A 17,546-nucleotide genomic window follows, 5' to 3' on the forward strand; every position below is an offset into this window, starting at 1 on the left:
TCTTGCTCTGCCCCTTTTAGCGAGGATGCATCGGTTGGTGACTTGTGTGGACTTGAAACAGCCAGGTATCCCAACATGCATTTCGCACCAACCAGTGGCAATGGCAGCAACACCGGAGGAGAGAACTCATAACTGTAAAACTGATATATTAGCCCATGAAAACGAGAATGAGGCGGAGTTGTAGTGATTATTATAATATATAATCAATCAAATCAAATCGGGGAAATCAAATATATATATATCAATAGTACCTCTCTGAGTTATAGGCTGTAATTTATTTAAATTAAATTAGCTAAATTAAATGGAATTTATTTATGAAAATGGAGGAGGCAGAGCAGTGTTTATATCATTTTTCTTTTTTTATTGTAAATACTACAGGATATCTGATTATATTAAATATTGCCAAGACAGTTGGTGGTCATCAAGTTCACTGTTGTTCCAATTGCAGAATGACCGTCTGTCCTCCAAGTCTGTACTCCCGAGTCGACCTCGCCAAGTCCCAACTTCAAAAGTTCACAGGTCCGAACTTGGCGAACTTGGTATTGAGAAACGCCTTCTGTTTGCATTTTCTGTGTTCACCCTTTTATTTCATATCAAAAAGACTGCAGTGAAAAAGGTCTATTGATTAATCAGTTTAGTTAGGGAGGTGTGCGACAATATTAATTATGCCAAGGTACAGTCACCTTAGGACAGGAATATATACTACAATATGAAACAAGTCAGTTGTATGTTTTAAGGCAATGTTGTCTTATAGATGTTGCTGTATAAACAAGACTACTAATGAAATCTAAAATCCATAGAAGTACAGACATTATCACTGCACTATCCATGTGTTCACTGTACCCTTTTTTGTGTTTATTTATGCAACTTTAATTGATGAGTGTTATAGAAATCTTACAGCAAATTATAAGTTTTCCTCCAGCCATTTATTAAGGCCCTAAAAAATAAATTATCTGTTCAATGTTACATATTTAGAAGATTTTTCCATGAAAAAACTATCCCTTAGTGCCTCAAAACAGCATTAATATTACTCGAAACGTTCTCTTGATTAAAACTGCGAAGATCTATGAATATGCAAATAGCCCGTCCACCCACTTGTCCACTTGCATATAGTCAGAGCTCTGTTCACAGAGCACGGAAATCCCATCCTGCGAGTCATGAACATTTTGCCATATTTGATAATCTAACCATGAAAAATACTTAAGTGAACCTCTTAGTTACACTAATATTGTCACTGATATTGTTTGTTTGTTTGTTTGTTTGTTTTTGTGCTTTTTAGGACAAACAAAACACAACCAGCACTATAATTGGTTTTGGACGAGATCCGGTTGGACCTCTAGTTGGTAGGACAACTTTCATATGTCAAGAGCATCACTGTTAGTCTTTGAGTGAGCTGCACATTGCACATTTACCTGCACATTGAAGTGTTCTTGTGTTTTGCATTCGCACATGGACTGAGATTGTTTTTAAGAACGAAGAATAATTGAACGAGGCAAAACCCGGTTTCCAAAAAAAGCCATGTTTGTGAGGGCTAGGCCTCAGATTTTGGGGGAGTACACAGACACTTCTCCCTTCAGTAGAGGATTGTGAAAACACATCTGGATTCACCTTTGGATTGACAAGCTTTGCACAGATACAAGTCAGTATAGAGCAAATATATACATACAGGGGAATTCAATATGAGTGTGTGTTGCCAATCTAGCATAGTCTTCTGATTTTATTATCTTACTGATACTTTTAGCCTTAGCCAATCTATTACTGAGCCCACACACTCAAAGGGACACACTCTTGACCTTGTGCTATCCTCTGTCTGTTGAATCTGTCAAAGTAATTGCTAACTACATATCTGATTAGAGGGCCACTGTCTTAATGTACCAATATGTCAGGCACTTCATGAAACCCTGTTCCTGTATCTGCTCACGTGTTTTTGAATCAAGATCTGCCAAATCCTCAGAGGCCCTCATTGCATTTTCCCCCTTGGCTATAATCTCAGGGCCACAGCACTACTGCAACCCCCAAATCTGTCAAACCTGCAATAGCTCTTTCTAACCATTCTGGAATACAAAGGTTAATTTGTTTCCTTGTTAAATGTGTCAACTTGTTTCTTACAGAGTGGAATAACAAGTGCAGGTTAAAATGGTTAGTAAGGTTAGTAATAGGTTAGTTAAATAGTCTGACTGTTTTGATGTGATTGACTTGACTTGACTTTTACAGCATTCAGTGGGAGCTCAGCTTGGCTGTCAGAGACACTTATCTGCAATAAAGTTTTATAGATGTATAATAAAATGTTATAGATCAGTGGTTAGAAATGAAAAAAGTATTTAAAAATTCCGCTACTTTTGGGAGAGCTGCACATCCCGTGCAGAGCCAAATAGTGAAAAAAGTAAGACTACAAAAAGATTAAAAATAGGACTTTTTACGTTAACATTTTAAGTAGCAGTGTAAAAACATATGATTCCCCAAAGGTTCAACAAATTTGACCCAGCAGTGTTTAAGGCATGAGCATGAAGCTTGGTTGTGGTGCTGTGGTGGGCTAATCAGATTTATATTTAAAATGCTGGACCCAGTGTCAAAATCCATCATTCCCCAAGTTTCTTCCAAATCAGACCAGCAAAGGGTCAGCAACTGCATGTGATGGAGGGATGGAGAGATCCTTACACCCTCATCCAGTCTTCAGCTGTGCGGGGAAAATAGCCAGAGCAATGCTCCTTCTCCAAGATGCATCATTGTTTGGGAAGTTTTTGGCCTGTTGGAGGTGCTGCGGTGGGGTAGTCGCTTTCATTTTGTAGATGTTAGATATCAATTAAAAATGCATAATTTCACAAGTTAGTTTGAGATATTGGGTATGAAGCTTATACAGACTTGTTGGCCCTAAACTTCACAAACGTAAAAAAAGACAATATTGCTTGTCTGAACATGAAAGTAATTCACTAATCCACAATCAGACCTCTTTGGAAACTTGACTCTTTATGCAGTACCTTCACTCTACATGTAAGATCTTTAGAACAGGTTGATGCCAGCTGACTGTCAGAAGAGAGAAAGAGGTAAAGGCTAATGTTCTGACAGTAGAAGAGATTCATTTCAGTGTGAATATAATTGTAGATGAGAGAAGTCAATCTAGTTTAGTAACTAGATTGCTCTTATGGACTAGTTTGAGAAGTTGGTGCTACCATCTCAAGTCAGCTCAGGCTGGCAGACTTTCCCAGTATTTTGTTGTGCCTGCTTTGCATGTGTAGGCTCCTGAACAGATATTGTTGTGGCCAGCAAACTGTAAAAAAAAAAAAAAAAAAAAAAAAAAAAAAAAAACAGCCTCTTTGATCTATCTAAAGCTAGCTTTCTTTAACCACATTATTATTTTATTAAAACAAGCAGTTTGCCAACAGTACAGCTCATTGCAACTAATTTTGCTTGGCATTTCTGGGTCATAATGCAGATAAGAATTTGTCTCTTTAAAAGACAGATCCCAGTGTTTGCAGTGCATGTGTAACAGGTCGGCTAGAGTATAAACAAGATTGACATATCTTTTTCTATAATGTGCTTTTTTTTAGTATATGTTTTGTATCTTCCATAAAGATACGCTAGAGAATACCAGTGATTTGCATGGTCCTACTGAAGTGACTCATCAGTGAGAGGAAAGAGGTGAAGAGCAGAGAGACTAAACTGTAGGGAGGATTAAAATGCGAAAGGTAGAACTAGTAGAAGCAAGTATAGTGTAGTAGTGCAGTATTTTGTGGCATACGAAAATGTACAAGTAGTTGTTTTATTGGTTTAAAGCATACAAAAATACATGTTTTAAATTCAGTATTATGAAAAGGCTCATATGTTTGAGCCTCTCAGAATGATACAGGAGATGGCAAGTAGTCAGGACTGGTTGTATTTGCCAGAATTTCAGTCTTAAAAATAACCCTCTTCACCTATTACATGGTTTAAATTGTGAAACGGAAATATTCTGAATTTATTTTCTCATACCCACACAAAGTAATAAGTACAATCAAAGTGAAACGAGCAAGAAACTGATGTGCCACAAGAAAATGACTAGAAACTGAGATGGACAAAGATACTTCATAACATAACATGTTATAAAATACAAACATATCCTTCTCAAATGTATAAAAATAAATTATGTGTATTTTATATTTTAAAATAGAAAATAAAATAAACCATTGTCAGTGCAGTAGATAAGTGGAAAAACAATACTGTATTGCAATATTTTAAAGGCGATTATACATGAAAATCAAGTGATTGTGCTGTTTTGTTTGATTTTACTTTCAGCCCACTCGCCATACCTGCAGAATATAGCTCTCTGACAGTTCCCTCCACTGTTAAGCATTATATATTCACAGGTATTTTAATGGGTCCTCTGTGATTCCTATTGTGTACAGTGTATCACACTCCCCTACAGGCTAGCACGTTCATGGGACCAGAAAGTTAATTAGGGGATTATTTTAAAATGACAAAACTCTATATAATCTTTGTTCTCAACTTAGGGAACAAGTCTGAGTGACAAATGGTGAGTAAAATTGAACAAATGTTCACCAGAGATACAGCGTGAAACTAGAGATTTGAATTTGTATGGAAGTACATGCATTCCCTACAATTTGTTTTACTGTAGATATAAGACAATAAATCCCAAATAACTGCATTTTGTCATGACTTTACAGAACAAGATGCAGTTCAGTTGTGTTTTTTCCACTGTTGAGTATTTGGATGCTCTGTCAGTTATTTATGTATTTATTTAATTTTGCTGTATTTTACTGATTGATTGATTGATTAAGTGACTGAGGGGTTTGATAGGCAGCAGTGGAGGAAAAGTTTTGCCATGCACAGTGCAAGCTAACAACATTACCTGCAATGGCAAGGAACATTTCATTACTTATGCAGCTGATGTAGCCTACAACTTTCTGTGCTGAAAACTATGATAAACATGAGACCAAGGAGAAGGAGAACAGATGCAGTACAGTCCTTCAGTGAGACAAAATCGCCACGCTTGCCCAATTGAGATTATCTTTTAAAGGTCATAAATTACTCAAAAAAACAAAAACAAAGGTGTTTTCAGGAAAATAGCTGTTTTTGTTGTAGGATATGATAAGCGTCTTTACACACACCTCGAGTCAGCCTAAAAAACCCCAAAGTGTTACCTCAGCTATTTCTCTGCACTGCGGAAGGCTTAACACTTCACTGTATGTCTTGAGGACACACTCATGATTAATATCATTGATTTAGTCCATGTTAAATACTGTTGTGGTTCTGGGCTTGTCAACTACCTGATTCTAACACAGGAGAAGATGGCCCTGATATCAACACAAAGGCAAGGTAATGATGGCTGTGCTGTTATGTCTGGCAAATGGGGTGTGCAAGCTGTCATAAAACAGACCAATGAGAAGGCATACTTTGTGCATTGCTTTGCAGGATGATTTAACTTTGTGGTGACTGATATGTGCTGTTGGAACACAGCCTCAAGTAAATTTTTCAGTGTTGTTGAACAACTCTTGTTCTTAATAAAGCAGTCAACCAAAAGAGCATGTTCACAGTTGTGCAAAAAGCTCAGAGAACATGCGCCTAAGACAGCCAAGTAAATGGGCAGCAAGAACTGACAGTTGTTATGTCCTTTTGGCTGCCATTGATTTGGTGGTGCAGGCCTTGCATCAGATTCAGGCTAGTGATGTAGCTGACCAGGACACATCGGGAATTGTAATGACAGCAAGCAAAGCCACAGACTCTGAATTTTGTCTTCATTTGGTGGCACTGATCAAGATTCTCACAGTAGCAGGTGGTATCAAAATAAATTCAGTGAAAACATGAATATTGGCACACAACTTGCCAATAACTGCAAAACAAAGCTGCCTTACTTCAGGGCAGATGCGGTTGAAGGTTGCTTAAAAGATCAGTGTTCAGTGGAAAGAAAGAGGAACTAGAAATAGACTGAGAGATTGGAAGGAGACTGGCAGAACCATACACATAAGTAACAAATATGAGCTATGGGGTATGGGCTCCTAGCACAGACTACAGCTGAAAGAAACTAGACCATGATCTAGTTATCGGTTTCTGACTGTGAAAAACAGCATATCCTGAGATCACTAAGCTGAACCAGCTCCTAATTACACTGTGAATTTATGCAGTGACAGGAGTTACTCTTTTCTCTTTTTGTGACAAGCTAGAGGGCCATGGAGAAGCTTGGCAGATCGATGGCAGATGTGCTTGACTTTCTTGTTGAGTTCCTGTTACCATTCTGTGAGATCCAGCATGAAACTGAAGGGGACTAGTACACTACCATAAACCTAGTGTTTCTCTGGTTTCAGTGTCTGAAGTGCTGAGTGCAGCTGAGAATATTGACTATTATTCAGAGAGCCGAGCTACATGACCAAACTGGCACTCGGCACCACAGGTGATGGACCTGCATCCAGTAAAGTTGCAGTGGACTTTGAAGAGTAGATAAATCTACCTGTGGCTTATGGCATTGATGAAGTAAAGCAGTATTCAACACAGAATCAGGTCATGGACAATGACATGGATCTTTTTGGCTGGAAGCAAGAACACCATCTCACTTACTAGGTGATTACTAGCTGGCATTTCATCAGGTGGTTGCTACTGTGGGTGATCGCTAGCTATTGCTGTTGCTAGGGTGTCACCAAGTGGTTACTAGACGATTACTAGTGGTTGCTTGGGTGTCAGCGGTGATGGCTGGGAAAAAAAAATCGATTGCTCTTTGGTAGTCCTGCTCACTCCTACCAGCTGTGCACAGGGACTCACTGGTGTATGTAAGTGGGGTCTTGGGTTGTGGCCAGGACAGGAACCAACTGCCTTCATCTCATAATTCTTAGCGGCTGCTTTCAAAACAGGGAGCACTTGGAGTCTACATCCTCAACCTCGACTGGAGTACAAGCGCAGTTATTTCAGGAGTTGAAACCCTGTTGGACAGACTCCTCAGCCGGTGCTCCCAGTACACGCTCAACACCTCAGCTGACCCTGCCATCTGATCCAGCTCACCAGCAGGTGCTGGTCAGCTGCCAGCTCTGTTCATCCAAGTTGCTAGCTGCTGCATCTACTAGATCCAACTACATGATTAAACTAGAAAGACAGGAGGATGGCTGTGGACATGGCTCTTCACTGGATGAGCCAGAGAAAAGAGAAGAAACAGAAAGGCAGAAAAACAGAGAAAAAATGACAAAAGATAGAAAAACTACCCTATGAGCATGGTCATTACTTAGATAATGCTGATTAAAACCTTTCACTTTCCTGGTTCTGTTCGTTTTTCTGCATGTTTCTGGAGGCACAACGTTTCCTGATCTGCCTAGCTTCTCTGCAGCAGTGCATGGAATTTTGCAGTGTCTGGAAAGTGGTCTTTAGCTATCACTAATTGTCACCAAATGTCTCATCCAATAAATAAATAATCTCCGTACAATTGGCTACGTTGACTCAGAATTGCAGTCTATTTCTTCGACCCTGCTATTACCCTGACTCTCAGTGACAGGTGGACACCTGTTCAAATACCAACTCAGCACCCACATCAGTTACACTACTTCTAGCTGCAGGTGCTTCTGACCTTGCTCGCTTTCCGCTGTCTCCCTCTACTTCATCTCCCGCTAAACAGTGACAGGAGTGGAGGCTTTGTTCATGCATGGAGAATTAGTCTTCTTCCCTGCTATGCCCCGCTCCTCCTGCTTCCATTCCTTATGTCAGGCTCACTAGGCGGGCTGCTGCCTGGAGCTTGTGGCCTGTGTGGACAAGAAAAATCCTTGTGCCTCACATCCCTACAATCAAGAACTTCATGTCCTCAACACTAGTGAGCACCATATAGCCATCCTCACACTCTTCCAATGGAAAGAGACACGCACCACCAATGCAAACCTCATTTCAGTGCCTTTTCAGGTGTTGTTTTTTTTGTTGTTGTTGTTGTTGTTGTTTTTTTAAATAAATGGAGCTATATTGAGTCTAGCATGTATGTCAATGAGTAAACAGGCTCTTGGTGGTATGAAAAGGGTAAACTGACAGGTCCAGTGACATCGCAAAACACTGAACACACCTAATACAAAGAGGATACAATGTTGTTGACCTTGACAACACAAGTTATGATTGTTAATACTTTGATCAAGTCACCATGATCAGCCTAATTTCAAATTTATGGCCATCTGTTGCAAAGTGAAAGACTTAAGAATTAATTTTGCATTGTTTTATCTGATTGCCAAATATTGCTATTACACTGGTTCTTGGGAATTTGGATAAATCATGTCCCACTAAGAAAAATGCTATTTCTGTTGGAAATTAACAACATTTTAATGAATAAAAGGAATCAAGGGTATAATCAGGGGGTCCTTTGCACATTTGTAAGGTTCTTTTATAGTTTTATTTTTAATTTTTATTAATTTAATGATTATATGCTGGAACATGGCCTACAAAACCGGTTGTCCTCAGATAGGAGATAATCATTTCAACTTGATTAAAACAACAAAAAGTAATAATTTCATTGAATAATATATTTACCACATGAAAGAGTACATCATAATATGTATTAAAAACTACAAACGATGAGTTTTGAACAATATTTACTATTATTTTGTGGTTGCTCAAAATGTGTCCCACATATTCGTCACCACTGTCAGATATTTATTTGAAAAAAAAAAAAAAAAAAACCCTGTATAAATACAAGGTCAGTTACATTCCTGAGGAGCCCTTTTCAAACCTTCAGCTCTACTGCATGCTTCAAGACCACTCAGGCTCCTGGAAGTTTGCTATTTTCTCTTAAATCTCTTCATATTTTTGGACACTGCTACTGTCACAACCATAACATGTCAACACCGTCACTTCTGTATAAAAAATATTAGATTAGATTATGGCATAAATGTATACTTTTTAAGAAGAGGTCTGATGTAGGTAGCAACAGGGGGGAAACAAGCTGGCTAATGTGAACAACTCATGCTTATCATGTGAACAAGCAGGTTTTTGTCACCACCGTCAGACATCACCACCGTCAGGTTTTCTGTGTGACGGTGATGACTGAAGTCTGAAAAATGCTTATAACAGTGCTCAGGATTCTTATTTTTTGTACCAAATAGTTAAATAAAGTTGTTAAGCAAGAAGCCATTGACTTGGGTGGTATAAATTTTGGAATTATATGTTCTAATGAGGCCACTGTCACCGCTGTCAGATTAGTGTCACCACTGTCAGAGGCAGTTATATTTGTTTTAAATGAATATGCTTACAATATGTTTCTTTGGTGTTGTTGAGTTATTAAAGTAATAGTCTCTTTTAATACAAAAATATGTTTTTCAAAAAAAAAAAAAAAAAAAAAAAAAAAACATTACGGTGTTGACAAAAACACTGTCACCGGAAAACTGGAAAAACTTTAAAAAAAAAAAAAAAAATTATGGAAAAAATGCAAAATCATGCAAGACCTTGGCCAATAATGATATACCTTCAGATTTTGTAATTTAACTCACTTTTTATTTTCAAAATTAAAACCTGTTTTATCCAAATTCACAAGAATCAGTGATTAGTATTTTAGGTTTTAGGCTTGCTTGAAGCTTTATCATATAGGTTTGGAGTAGTTACACAACAAGAAATTAAACTCATATTTATCTACATTTTGCAGTTACTTAGTAGTTTCAATCTGACAGGTTAATTGGAATCGTCCTCCTACTTTTATACTGCTAGAGGGAAAGAAGTGGGTAATCCACCACTACAAACTGCATTTGGGGTAATTCTGTCAGAAGCTGAGTAGGGTCCAGCCACAGACTCGGAGAAGAGGCCCCTAGCGAGATCGCCCATCCCTAATCCAATCCCTAGCCTTAACCTCTTAGCTCAACCTTAATCTCTGACAAGCACTTGAAGCAAACTTTAGCCTTGTGTGCAGTTCTCATTAGGCTTTTTTGTACTTCAAACACACCATGGGCATTTCCAGCATGCCAGAGGCTTGTCACATCAGGGCTTCTCTGAGTCTGCAGCGAGACACGACTGCAGACCTTTGCATTGATGTGGACTTACAGAGAGGGCAGGTGGAAGGCGCAGCAAGTCTGCACAAGAGCACTTATGCAGACTTTCTGCACAAGTTTGTAGCCAAAACTCTGTTTTTACTATGCACACACAGACTTGACAGGAATATTTTGTTGGCTCTATGTAATCGTAATTGTTGGATCTATGTAATGGAATTCAGCCGTCGACTCTTGTAATGGAATAGACAGTGGTGAAACCTGCAGAAAAACACCTTTTTAAGTTTAAGTACTACAGCTTTGTTCATACAGGAAGGGTATGCCACATTTTTATGTCCAATCTGCTCAACAGGAACAAGAAGAGCCCCCTCTGTAACATTGGGATCCTGCACTTTCACCCCATGTTGGATAGACCGAGATGAAATCTCCTTGGAGGCCATCCCCAGTAAGATCTGACACCACCAACAAAAACCCACTCTTAAACTGACAGAACTAACAGTCCAAGACTAAACAATGTCTTACCTGTTCATACAGATGGACAGAATCGAATCAAAGAAACACAGAGAGAAAAGGAGTATGGAGATAAAACTCCAAGCCAAAACACTTACTCACCACACAAAAACACCCTTACCCTGCATACCCTAAATGTGTAATACAGAGGGGGGAGGAGGGGGGGGGGGGGTTGTGAGAGAGAGAGAGAGACAGAGAGTGAGAGAGAGATTAATGGCGCATTCTTGTAGTTAACAGCTTGTAACGGCAGAAGTAGATTCCCAGCTAGCCGCAATCAATACTTCCAAGTTTCCAGGTTATTTGATCTTTACCCAACATTGTTTAAACAATTTCCCTGAATGACTACAACAGTCTCAATCTCACATTTGTCACATCTGAAGAGAATAGAAGTGTGTGCCAGACTGTGCTAAATTTTACCTCCCAGTATTTCATAACTTCATGGCTTTTTCAATAGGATGTGTATTGGTAGTAGACATAACTGAAACCCATTTTTTTGTAATGAATAGTGCTGAATTATGAATAGGTGCTGATTATTTAGGTTAAAACAGTAAGCATTCACACTGGACAGACAGATGATACACAAAAAGCTCTCCTCATGTAATATTTTCACATTGATTTTACATGTCTGGTAGAGGAAGTAATTGTATGGACAACTGCTTGACCTGCAACAATTGATCTGTCTAAAGGACTTAGCCACACAGACAGTGTTGGACAGACAGAGAATACAGGATTTTAGTCAAAAGTCACTCTCTCACTCACTCTAAGAATTTTGCAGCCCTGTATACCATTTGCAGTAGGGAACTGATTGTATTCATTATGCATTTTTTTTTTTTTTACTACAATTTCTAATATCTGTAATCTTTGCAACTTCTATTTCACATCTCCCTGTCTATGGCAGTTATGTCAGGTGGCAAAGAAAGGGGTGTTGGTGTGTGCATCAAACCGAATTTGGGATCAGGTGCTGGAAACAAATTGCACTGACAACATAAGGTGAAAAAGGAAAAAGAGTATCTGCTCAGTGAAAATTAAAGCTTCCAGTAATTTATGTTATGTTAAATTCAGCCACGCTGACATTCATGCCATCAGCATAACAGAAACATTGCAATAAATGCAACTTCAGATCCAGATCGGGAGTTTAATATTTAGTGTGTGGACACCATTTTGTCTTAAATTATGTCAGGTGGATCACATAATTTATCAAGTGACTCTCGAAAAGTATATTTGATGGTAGACAGAAGCAGGAATGGCCAAAGAAGCCAAGACATGCCTCAGGGAAACACGAGTCAGTGAATAACTGCTGGGATCTCAGGAATAACAAAAATTGAAAATATGACTGATTTTATACTATAACAACATAAAGAATGTAATGAATATTGCCCTAAAAGGAAATGTTTGTAATTTTACCTTTTGGTTAGATTTCCTTTGTCATGTAACACACATTATCCATGAGACCTCTTTTCCAGGAGTCTTTCCTTGTGGCAAGTTGCATGAGGACATAAAATCCTCAGAGCAAAGATGTTGGAGAAAGCAGTTATTCTCATAACCGATCAAAACTGAGGGCACGACACATGCACAGAGAGATTCCTTTTAGAATTTTGCAGTCTCCCATGAGCCATTTAAATTAGTTTTTACATGTGTGAAATTTTGTGCTTTCATTCTTAAAACTCAAGAAGCGCTATAGAGACAAAAGATTTATTTGTTGAACATTACACGGTATGTGTTAAGTGAATGTTAGAGCTATCACTACCTACACATAATCCTGCTAAATGCATTCATCCAAAAGCTCTTTGGGAACATCCTTTCAGTTTTAACAACTAAAGGATCTGAAGTTGCCAGTAAATGTTCAAGATGTGGACAAACATTTTTCTTTTCATGAATTGTACAATAAAGCACTATAGTTTGGACATGAATAAGCATTACTGCATTTTTTTTTTCATCCTGAGGCCCATCCTGGATTGCCATGGGCTGCAACAAATTGTGCGCTGACACTGCATGCGTGTCTCAGATGAATACATTGTAATTCCTACTTCTACACCATGTAATATGTAAATTGTGGGGTTCCCATATTAGATACATTCTAAAATCAAAACAAAACAGATAACCAAACTAACACACAAAGCAGAAAAGAAATTGATAATTCCAATTATTTTAAACTTCTGCTTCCAAAAACCTGGCCATCAATCATAATAAATCATTGACGTGAACACTGAACACAATCACACTATGCTAAATGTCAAATAGCTGGAGGTCTTGTGTATGTGGTAATACATCAACAACAGAGAGTGTCTTAAAATGTTTTGATGCTAAAGGAATGTGATCTAAACCACTGACTGGCTGGTACCAGATCAGTCAGAACTGTGCAACTGTGCAAGCTCTGCCTCTTCTTGTATCTGTGTACAGCGCTGCAACGAAACCACTCCATTTGCAACCACTGATGAAGACAGCTTTGCATACAAAGTGAAAGATGGTCTACACCCCACTACAATGCCTGATGTCTGGGGGATTCTCCTGCATGCTGTGATCTATAAATACTGTTCACAGCCTCTGTCAGCAATGCACTGCGGATTGAATATAAACTGGAAAAGACCTCAGAATGAATGAATGATGAATGTAACTGCCAGGAAGTCACTGTTGTGCCCTCCAACCAGAGTCTTATCTGTACAAACACACATACACTTACAATGACTGGCAATTGAGTTACAGTCTTTGCAATAAAGTTATGTCTTTTAACTATAAATTCAATTATATTTTCACACTGGATACAATGTGTCAATCAAGATCTGTATGGCTAATGGGATAATACAACGTTCATTAAATATAACACATCTAATCAAAGTAATTCAAATTCTTTTAGACTTCATGCAAGTGAAAAAAATGAGGGCACATGACATTCAAAGAATATCTCTTTTGAAATTACTTTAAATGTGTGTATGCTGCATAGTTGTTAGAATCTTCACTTTTGAGTCAGAAATGTTTGATGTATGTGTCACTACATCACTACATTCATGTTCTTCAGACACATCCATCCTTCCATTGGATTTTGCTTACAGTTCACAGCTGTAGATCTTTGATGGAATTATTTGTTAACATTACATACATGTAGTTCTTGTAGTCTCAATGAATTAAAGTATTATTCTAGAGACATCTTTCATAATATAACAGCCAAGGTCAGTAGTGCCTAAAATTTAATAATTACAGCTCAAACTAACCCAAGTTTTGGTCAATATATTTATACAGCTAAATATCAGTGCAAATTATTCACACAGTTGCGAGCTTAAGGTCAATTACATTAAAAAAATAAATAAATAAAAAATAAAAATGGTGCACCAGTCAGCCACAAGACACTGAATCCTATCAGGTCTTGCTGGCCATTTGTGCAGTGATGATGTGTGCAAAATGTCAAGCACATTAGCCTGCTGACCAAAGGGTCACCTCAGGGACTACCTGCACACATGCACCAAATTTGGTTGTGATAGCGCAATGGGTTAATGAGTAATGAGCAATTTTCATAAAATAGCCTCCATCAACAATATTTTGTCAAGCTTTGGCAACAAATTGTGCTAATATGATATAGAATATTAAAAACAATAACTTGCATCAGTCCAGATGAATCGGGAGGAGCAAGCTAAGATCAAATTGGGAAGAGTAGTGAAAAATGTTTTTTGCAAAAGTTGAATATGACGGACGTCCAACACATTTGGCATGAGGACTTCTGTTGGCAAAGCTGCATGTTTGTTCCAGCACCTCATGCTTGCAAACCTAATTCCTCCTGATTTACTTGCTAATCTATCTTGATTTACATCTCAGTAATAACACTGGCATCCTCCAGTTTAAATAAGTGTAGAATTCCTTTACAGTAGTAATGGCTTGAATACATCTCAGTGTTTATGCCACCTGGATGACACAAGGGTGAAAAAAAGGGCAGGGGAACTTGCCACTGACCTTGCCCATCTAGGCAACCATCTGTTCCAAAAACTCTTCTGTCATCTCAGTAGCTTCTTCCAAATAGCATGGCTTGAGCAGCCGTCCTAAGACTAGCTCCATGCAAACCCACACAATCTTCTCTCTATCCAGTGGAAGTGACTATTCCTTCTTCTTATTAACATATTATTCATTACAGAGGTTTTTGCACAACATTGCGCCAGGGCAATATCTGCACATCTTCAAATGCAAAAACACAGGCCTCACTGTAACATTTGTCTAGTTAACAAATCTTACAAAATGTTATGTTCAAGTGCAGCGATATAACATGTTTTACTGACTTATTTCTCAGATGGTTTGGATAAAAAAAAAAAAAAAAAAAAAACTAAATATACAGTTGTATTGCCAAGTAGTAGAGATTTGGTGCCTAAAAAGGGGGTTAGGGCATGTGACTGTGAGTGTGCAGCAGGGCATTCCTGAAATAGAGCATGTTCTATTCATGAGAATAGTTTAAAAGTCATACTGTGGCCTGAATGCTCAATGGTTGTCAATTACTTAACTACTGTTTGAAAAGTTTCAAAAGCCAGGTTGGCTGTGTTGTCATAGGCTTGGCACCCTCTCCTGTGACACACAACACTTTTGCCTTTGTCCTGTTCTTCTAATTCTTGCTTTTTAGCCAACCTTTTAATTAAATCTATGTTGTCACTGCAGATAGTGGATTTTCAAGGTCAAATGGATAGCTCAAAGCAAGGACAGAAGGCCACTTGTGAGCCTGGGCAACCTACAAACAGAAGAGAAAGAAAGTGAATTTCCTTAGCATACAAGATTTAGGGATATCAGTTCTGATAGCTATCTCTTCATTGTTGTCTGCCTGGGTTTGTTCCAAATCGCAACCAGCTGTGCTCTCTCGTCTTGAGGCCTATTTGCTAAAACAAAAAACTGCACTTCTTAACAGTTATTGCAACAGCAATATCAACTACAATGCTCAGATTAAATTTTTAGATAGCCAAATCAGAATGCCATATCACTTCTCACATTTATTATTAATTAATGTGAAATGAGATGCATTTTACAACCAGAACCCAATGAGATATGAAATGAGACAAGACGATGTAATGTAATTACGATTCAATTTGAATCAACTTTCCCATCTTATTAATGAATTTCAGCATGGATTCTCTTTATTTTGGATAACAAGAATTCACATTCCTCACCATAACATTTCCATTCACCCTTTTACTCCACTTCTCTATTTTGCAAATTCTAAGTAGCTTCTCACTGTCTCAGTCTTTTTCATGTTGACCACAAATGACATGAGTGAAAACAGCCAGCCAACAATCCCACACATGCGTCACAGATATGGCTGAGAATTTGGACAGCTTGTGAAAACATACTGCAGATTCATAAAGGTAGATTTTTGAGAATGCGTCAAATGCAAAAGTTGAAACTCCAGCATATGTATGACAGGGGAGTTTAACTTGGCTTTTTGTTCTGAGGCAAGACGACTGATAACACCATGATATAATGATGGAGACACAAGTGCAATCTTGTCAGCATTCACAACAAAGACAAAAATAATGAATTACTTTGGTGTATTTGTGCCACAGGTGCAAAAGCAACAAAAAAGCCAACAGAGAGGGAAAGAGAAAAGGTGCCCATATTTGTTGGTAGAGTTGTCTGTGGTGTCTCATGTTCATATCCCTTTCTGGAGTCTGCCGTCACACTTAAGCAGCACAACATGAGCAGTGCATGCCACCGGGTACTCTCCAGGGTCCTGAACCGCTTTCCTCGGTAGCCGCTTCTTTACATACACAGTGTGAAGGCAACTTGAACCAAGGGGAAAATAATCAGTAAGACCAGCTCACCTTCCACCTCATCCTCAGGCAGGGTAACAGGGGTCCGATAGGCGAGGACATCTGGAATAGTGCAAAGACCCTTGTACATGAACCTGGTGGTCACAGCACGCACTGGCATTTCTGCGAGGGGAAACCAAGAACTGTGTCGCGGTCTTCATATAGCTCTCCGGAGTTTTGAGACAGACCCTTTACTACAGTCCTTGTTTTTGACAGCAAAATCTCTATCAAACCAAACAGAACCCACCCCCTTCAATTTCACCTCTCCTCTGTACGTGTTTCGGATATTTTCTATATATCACAATATCAGGGAAATAAGCGTGCACGTGCTTTAAAGACTGCAGCCTGTTGGCAGTGTGTACCGCATTTAACTGTGCATAGCCTATAGCCCTCAGAACTCAGAGCACAATTACAATATAACGTATATACATATTTATGTTTTAACAGAGCTTCAACATAACAGGCGATGTTATTTTGCTAGAATGATACTTTGAAGTTTGACTTCAGTGATCAGGCTGCTCGGCACTGAAGCTCTGTCTGAATGTTTGAGGACTCTGTAGCTGTCTTAATGCCGACTGATCATCCTCAAGGACTGACTAGTTCACATTCAAATCTTTAGCCTATCAAACAGATTTACATGCTACTTCTTTCTTTCGTTCTTTCATGCACGTAGCACCTGCATTTCAGCGATAAAAAAAAAATGTGGAAAAATGAAACGAAAATGTAAAATTGATTAACAAAAAATCTTTACACCCCTCACATCAAAGCGACCTTTTCGCTGTTGGTTTTCGGTGATTCCTACAAGGCGTGATGTTTTAACAACCGGTATATCCCCCGCACAGTATTCTGTCTCACTTTTCTTTCCCGTGTCTGCATTTTCTCAAAAACAACCGAACCGACGACTCTACATAAAGCAGCAGCCCTGGCGAACTGATCCTATCCCGGTATCGAGATACAAGGAAAAAATCTGTGTCCGGAGAGCCCGTTCTGTCTTCGAGGGAATCCTGGGTGACCCCCGTCTCAGCAGACAGAGAAACGCTCTGTGAGGCTGTAATCCTCCCTCTCCAGCCGTATGCACGGCCTCTGCTCCAGTCTCATTTGGCTTCCTCACTGCGCCTCCACAGCAACACTCACGCCTCGTCTGCACCCCCCCAACCACCACACACACACACACATACACACACCCCGACCCCCACCACCTCTGTCATTACATATCATTTCGCAAAGCACAACGAATATCTATGTATTCACAAATTTGCTTAATAATCTATGGGAAACGATGAGACACAGCCAACCTGTTTGATACCCGACAGAGGGAAGAAGCAACAAGTGAGAG

At 38.9% G+C, this 17,546-nt stretch overlaps 1 protein-coding gene across 1 annotated transcript in view; it reads right to left on the reverse strand.

Annotated features, from left to right (window-relative positions):
* The window catches only part of cabp7b (calcium binding protein 7b), a 28,133-nt gene extending 11,802 nt beyond the window's left edge, over window positions 1-16,331 (reverse strand). The window contains exon 1 of the mRNA XM_030066099.1: window positions 16,223-16,331. Coding sequence (XP_029921959.1) covers window positions 16,223-16,331 — 109 coding nt within the window. The remainder of the gene's footprint in view (window positions 1-16,222) is intronic.
* Between the last annotated feature and the right edge of the window lie 1,215 nt (window positions 16,332-17,546).

Source organism: Myripristis murdjan, chromosome 12 (genome assembly GCF_902150065.1).
Source record: "Myripristis murdjan chromosome 12, fMyrMur1.1, whole genome shotgun sequence".
NCBI lineage: Eukaryota > Metazoa > Chordata > Actinopteri > Holocentriformes > Holocentridae > Myripristis > Myripristis murdjan.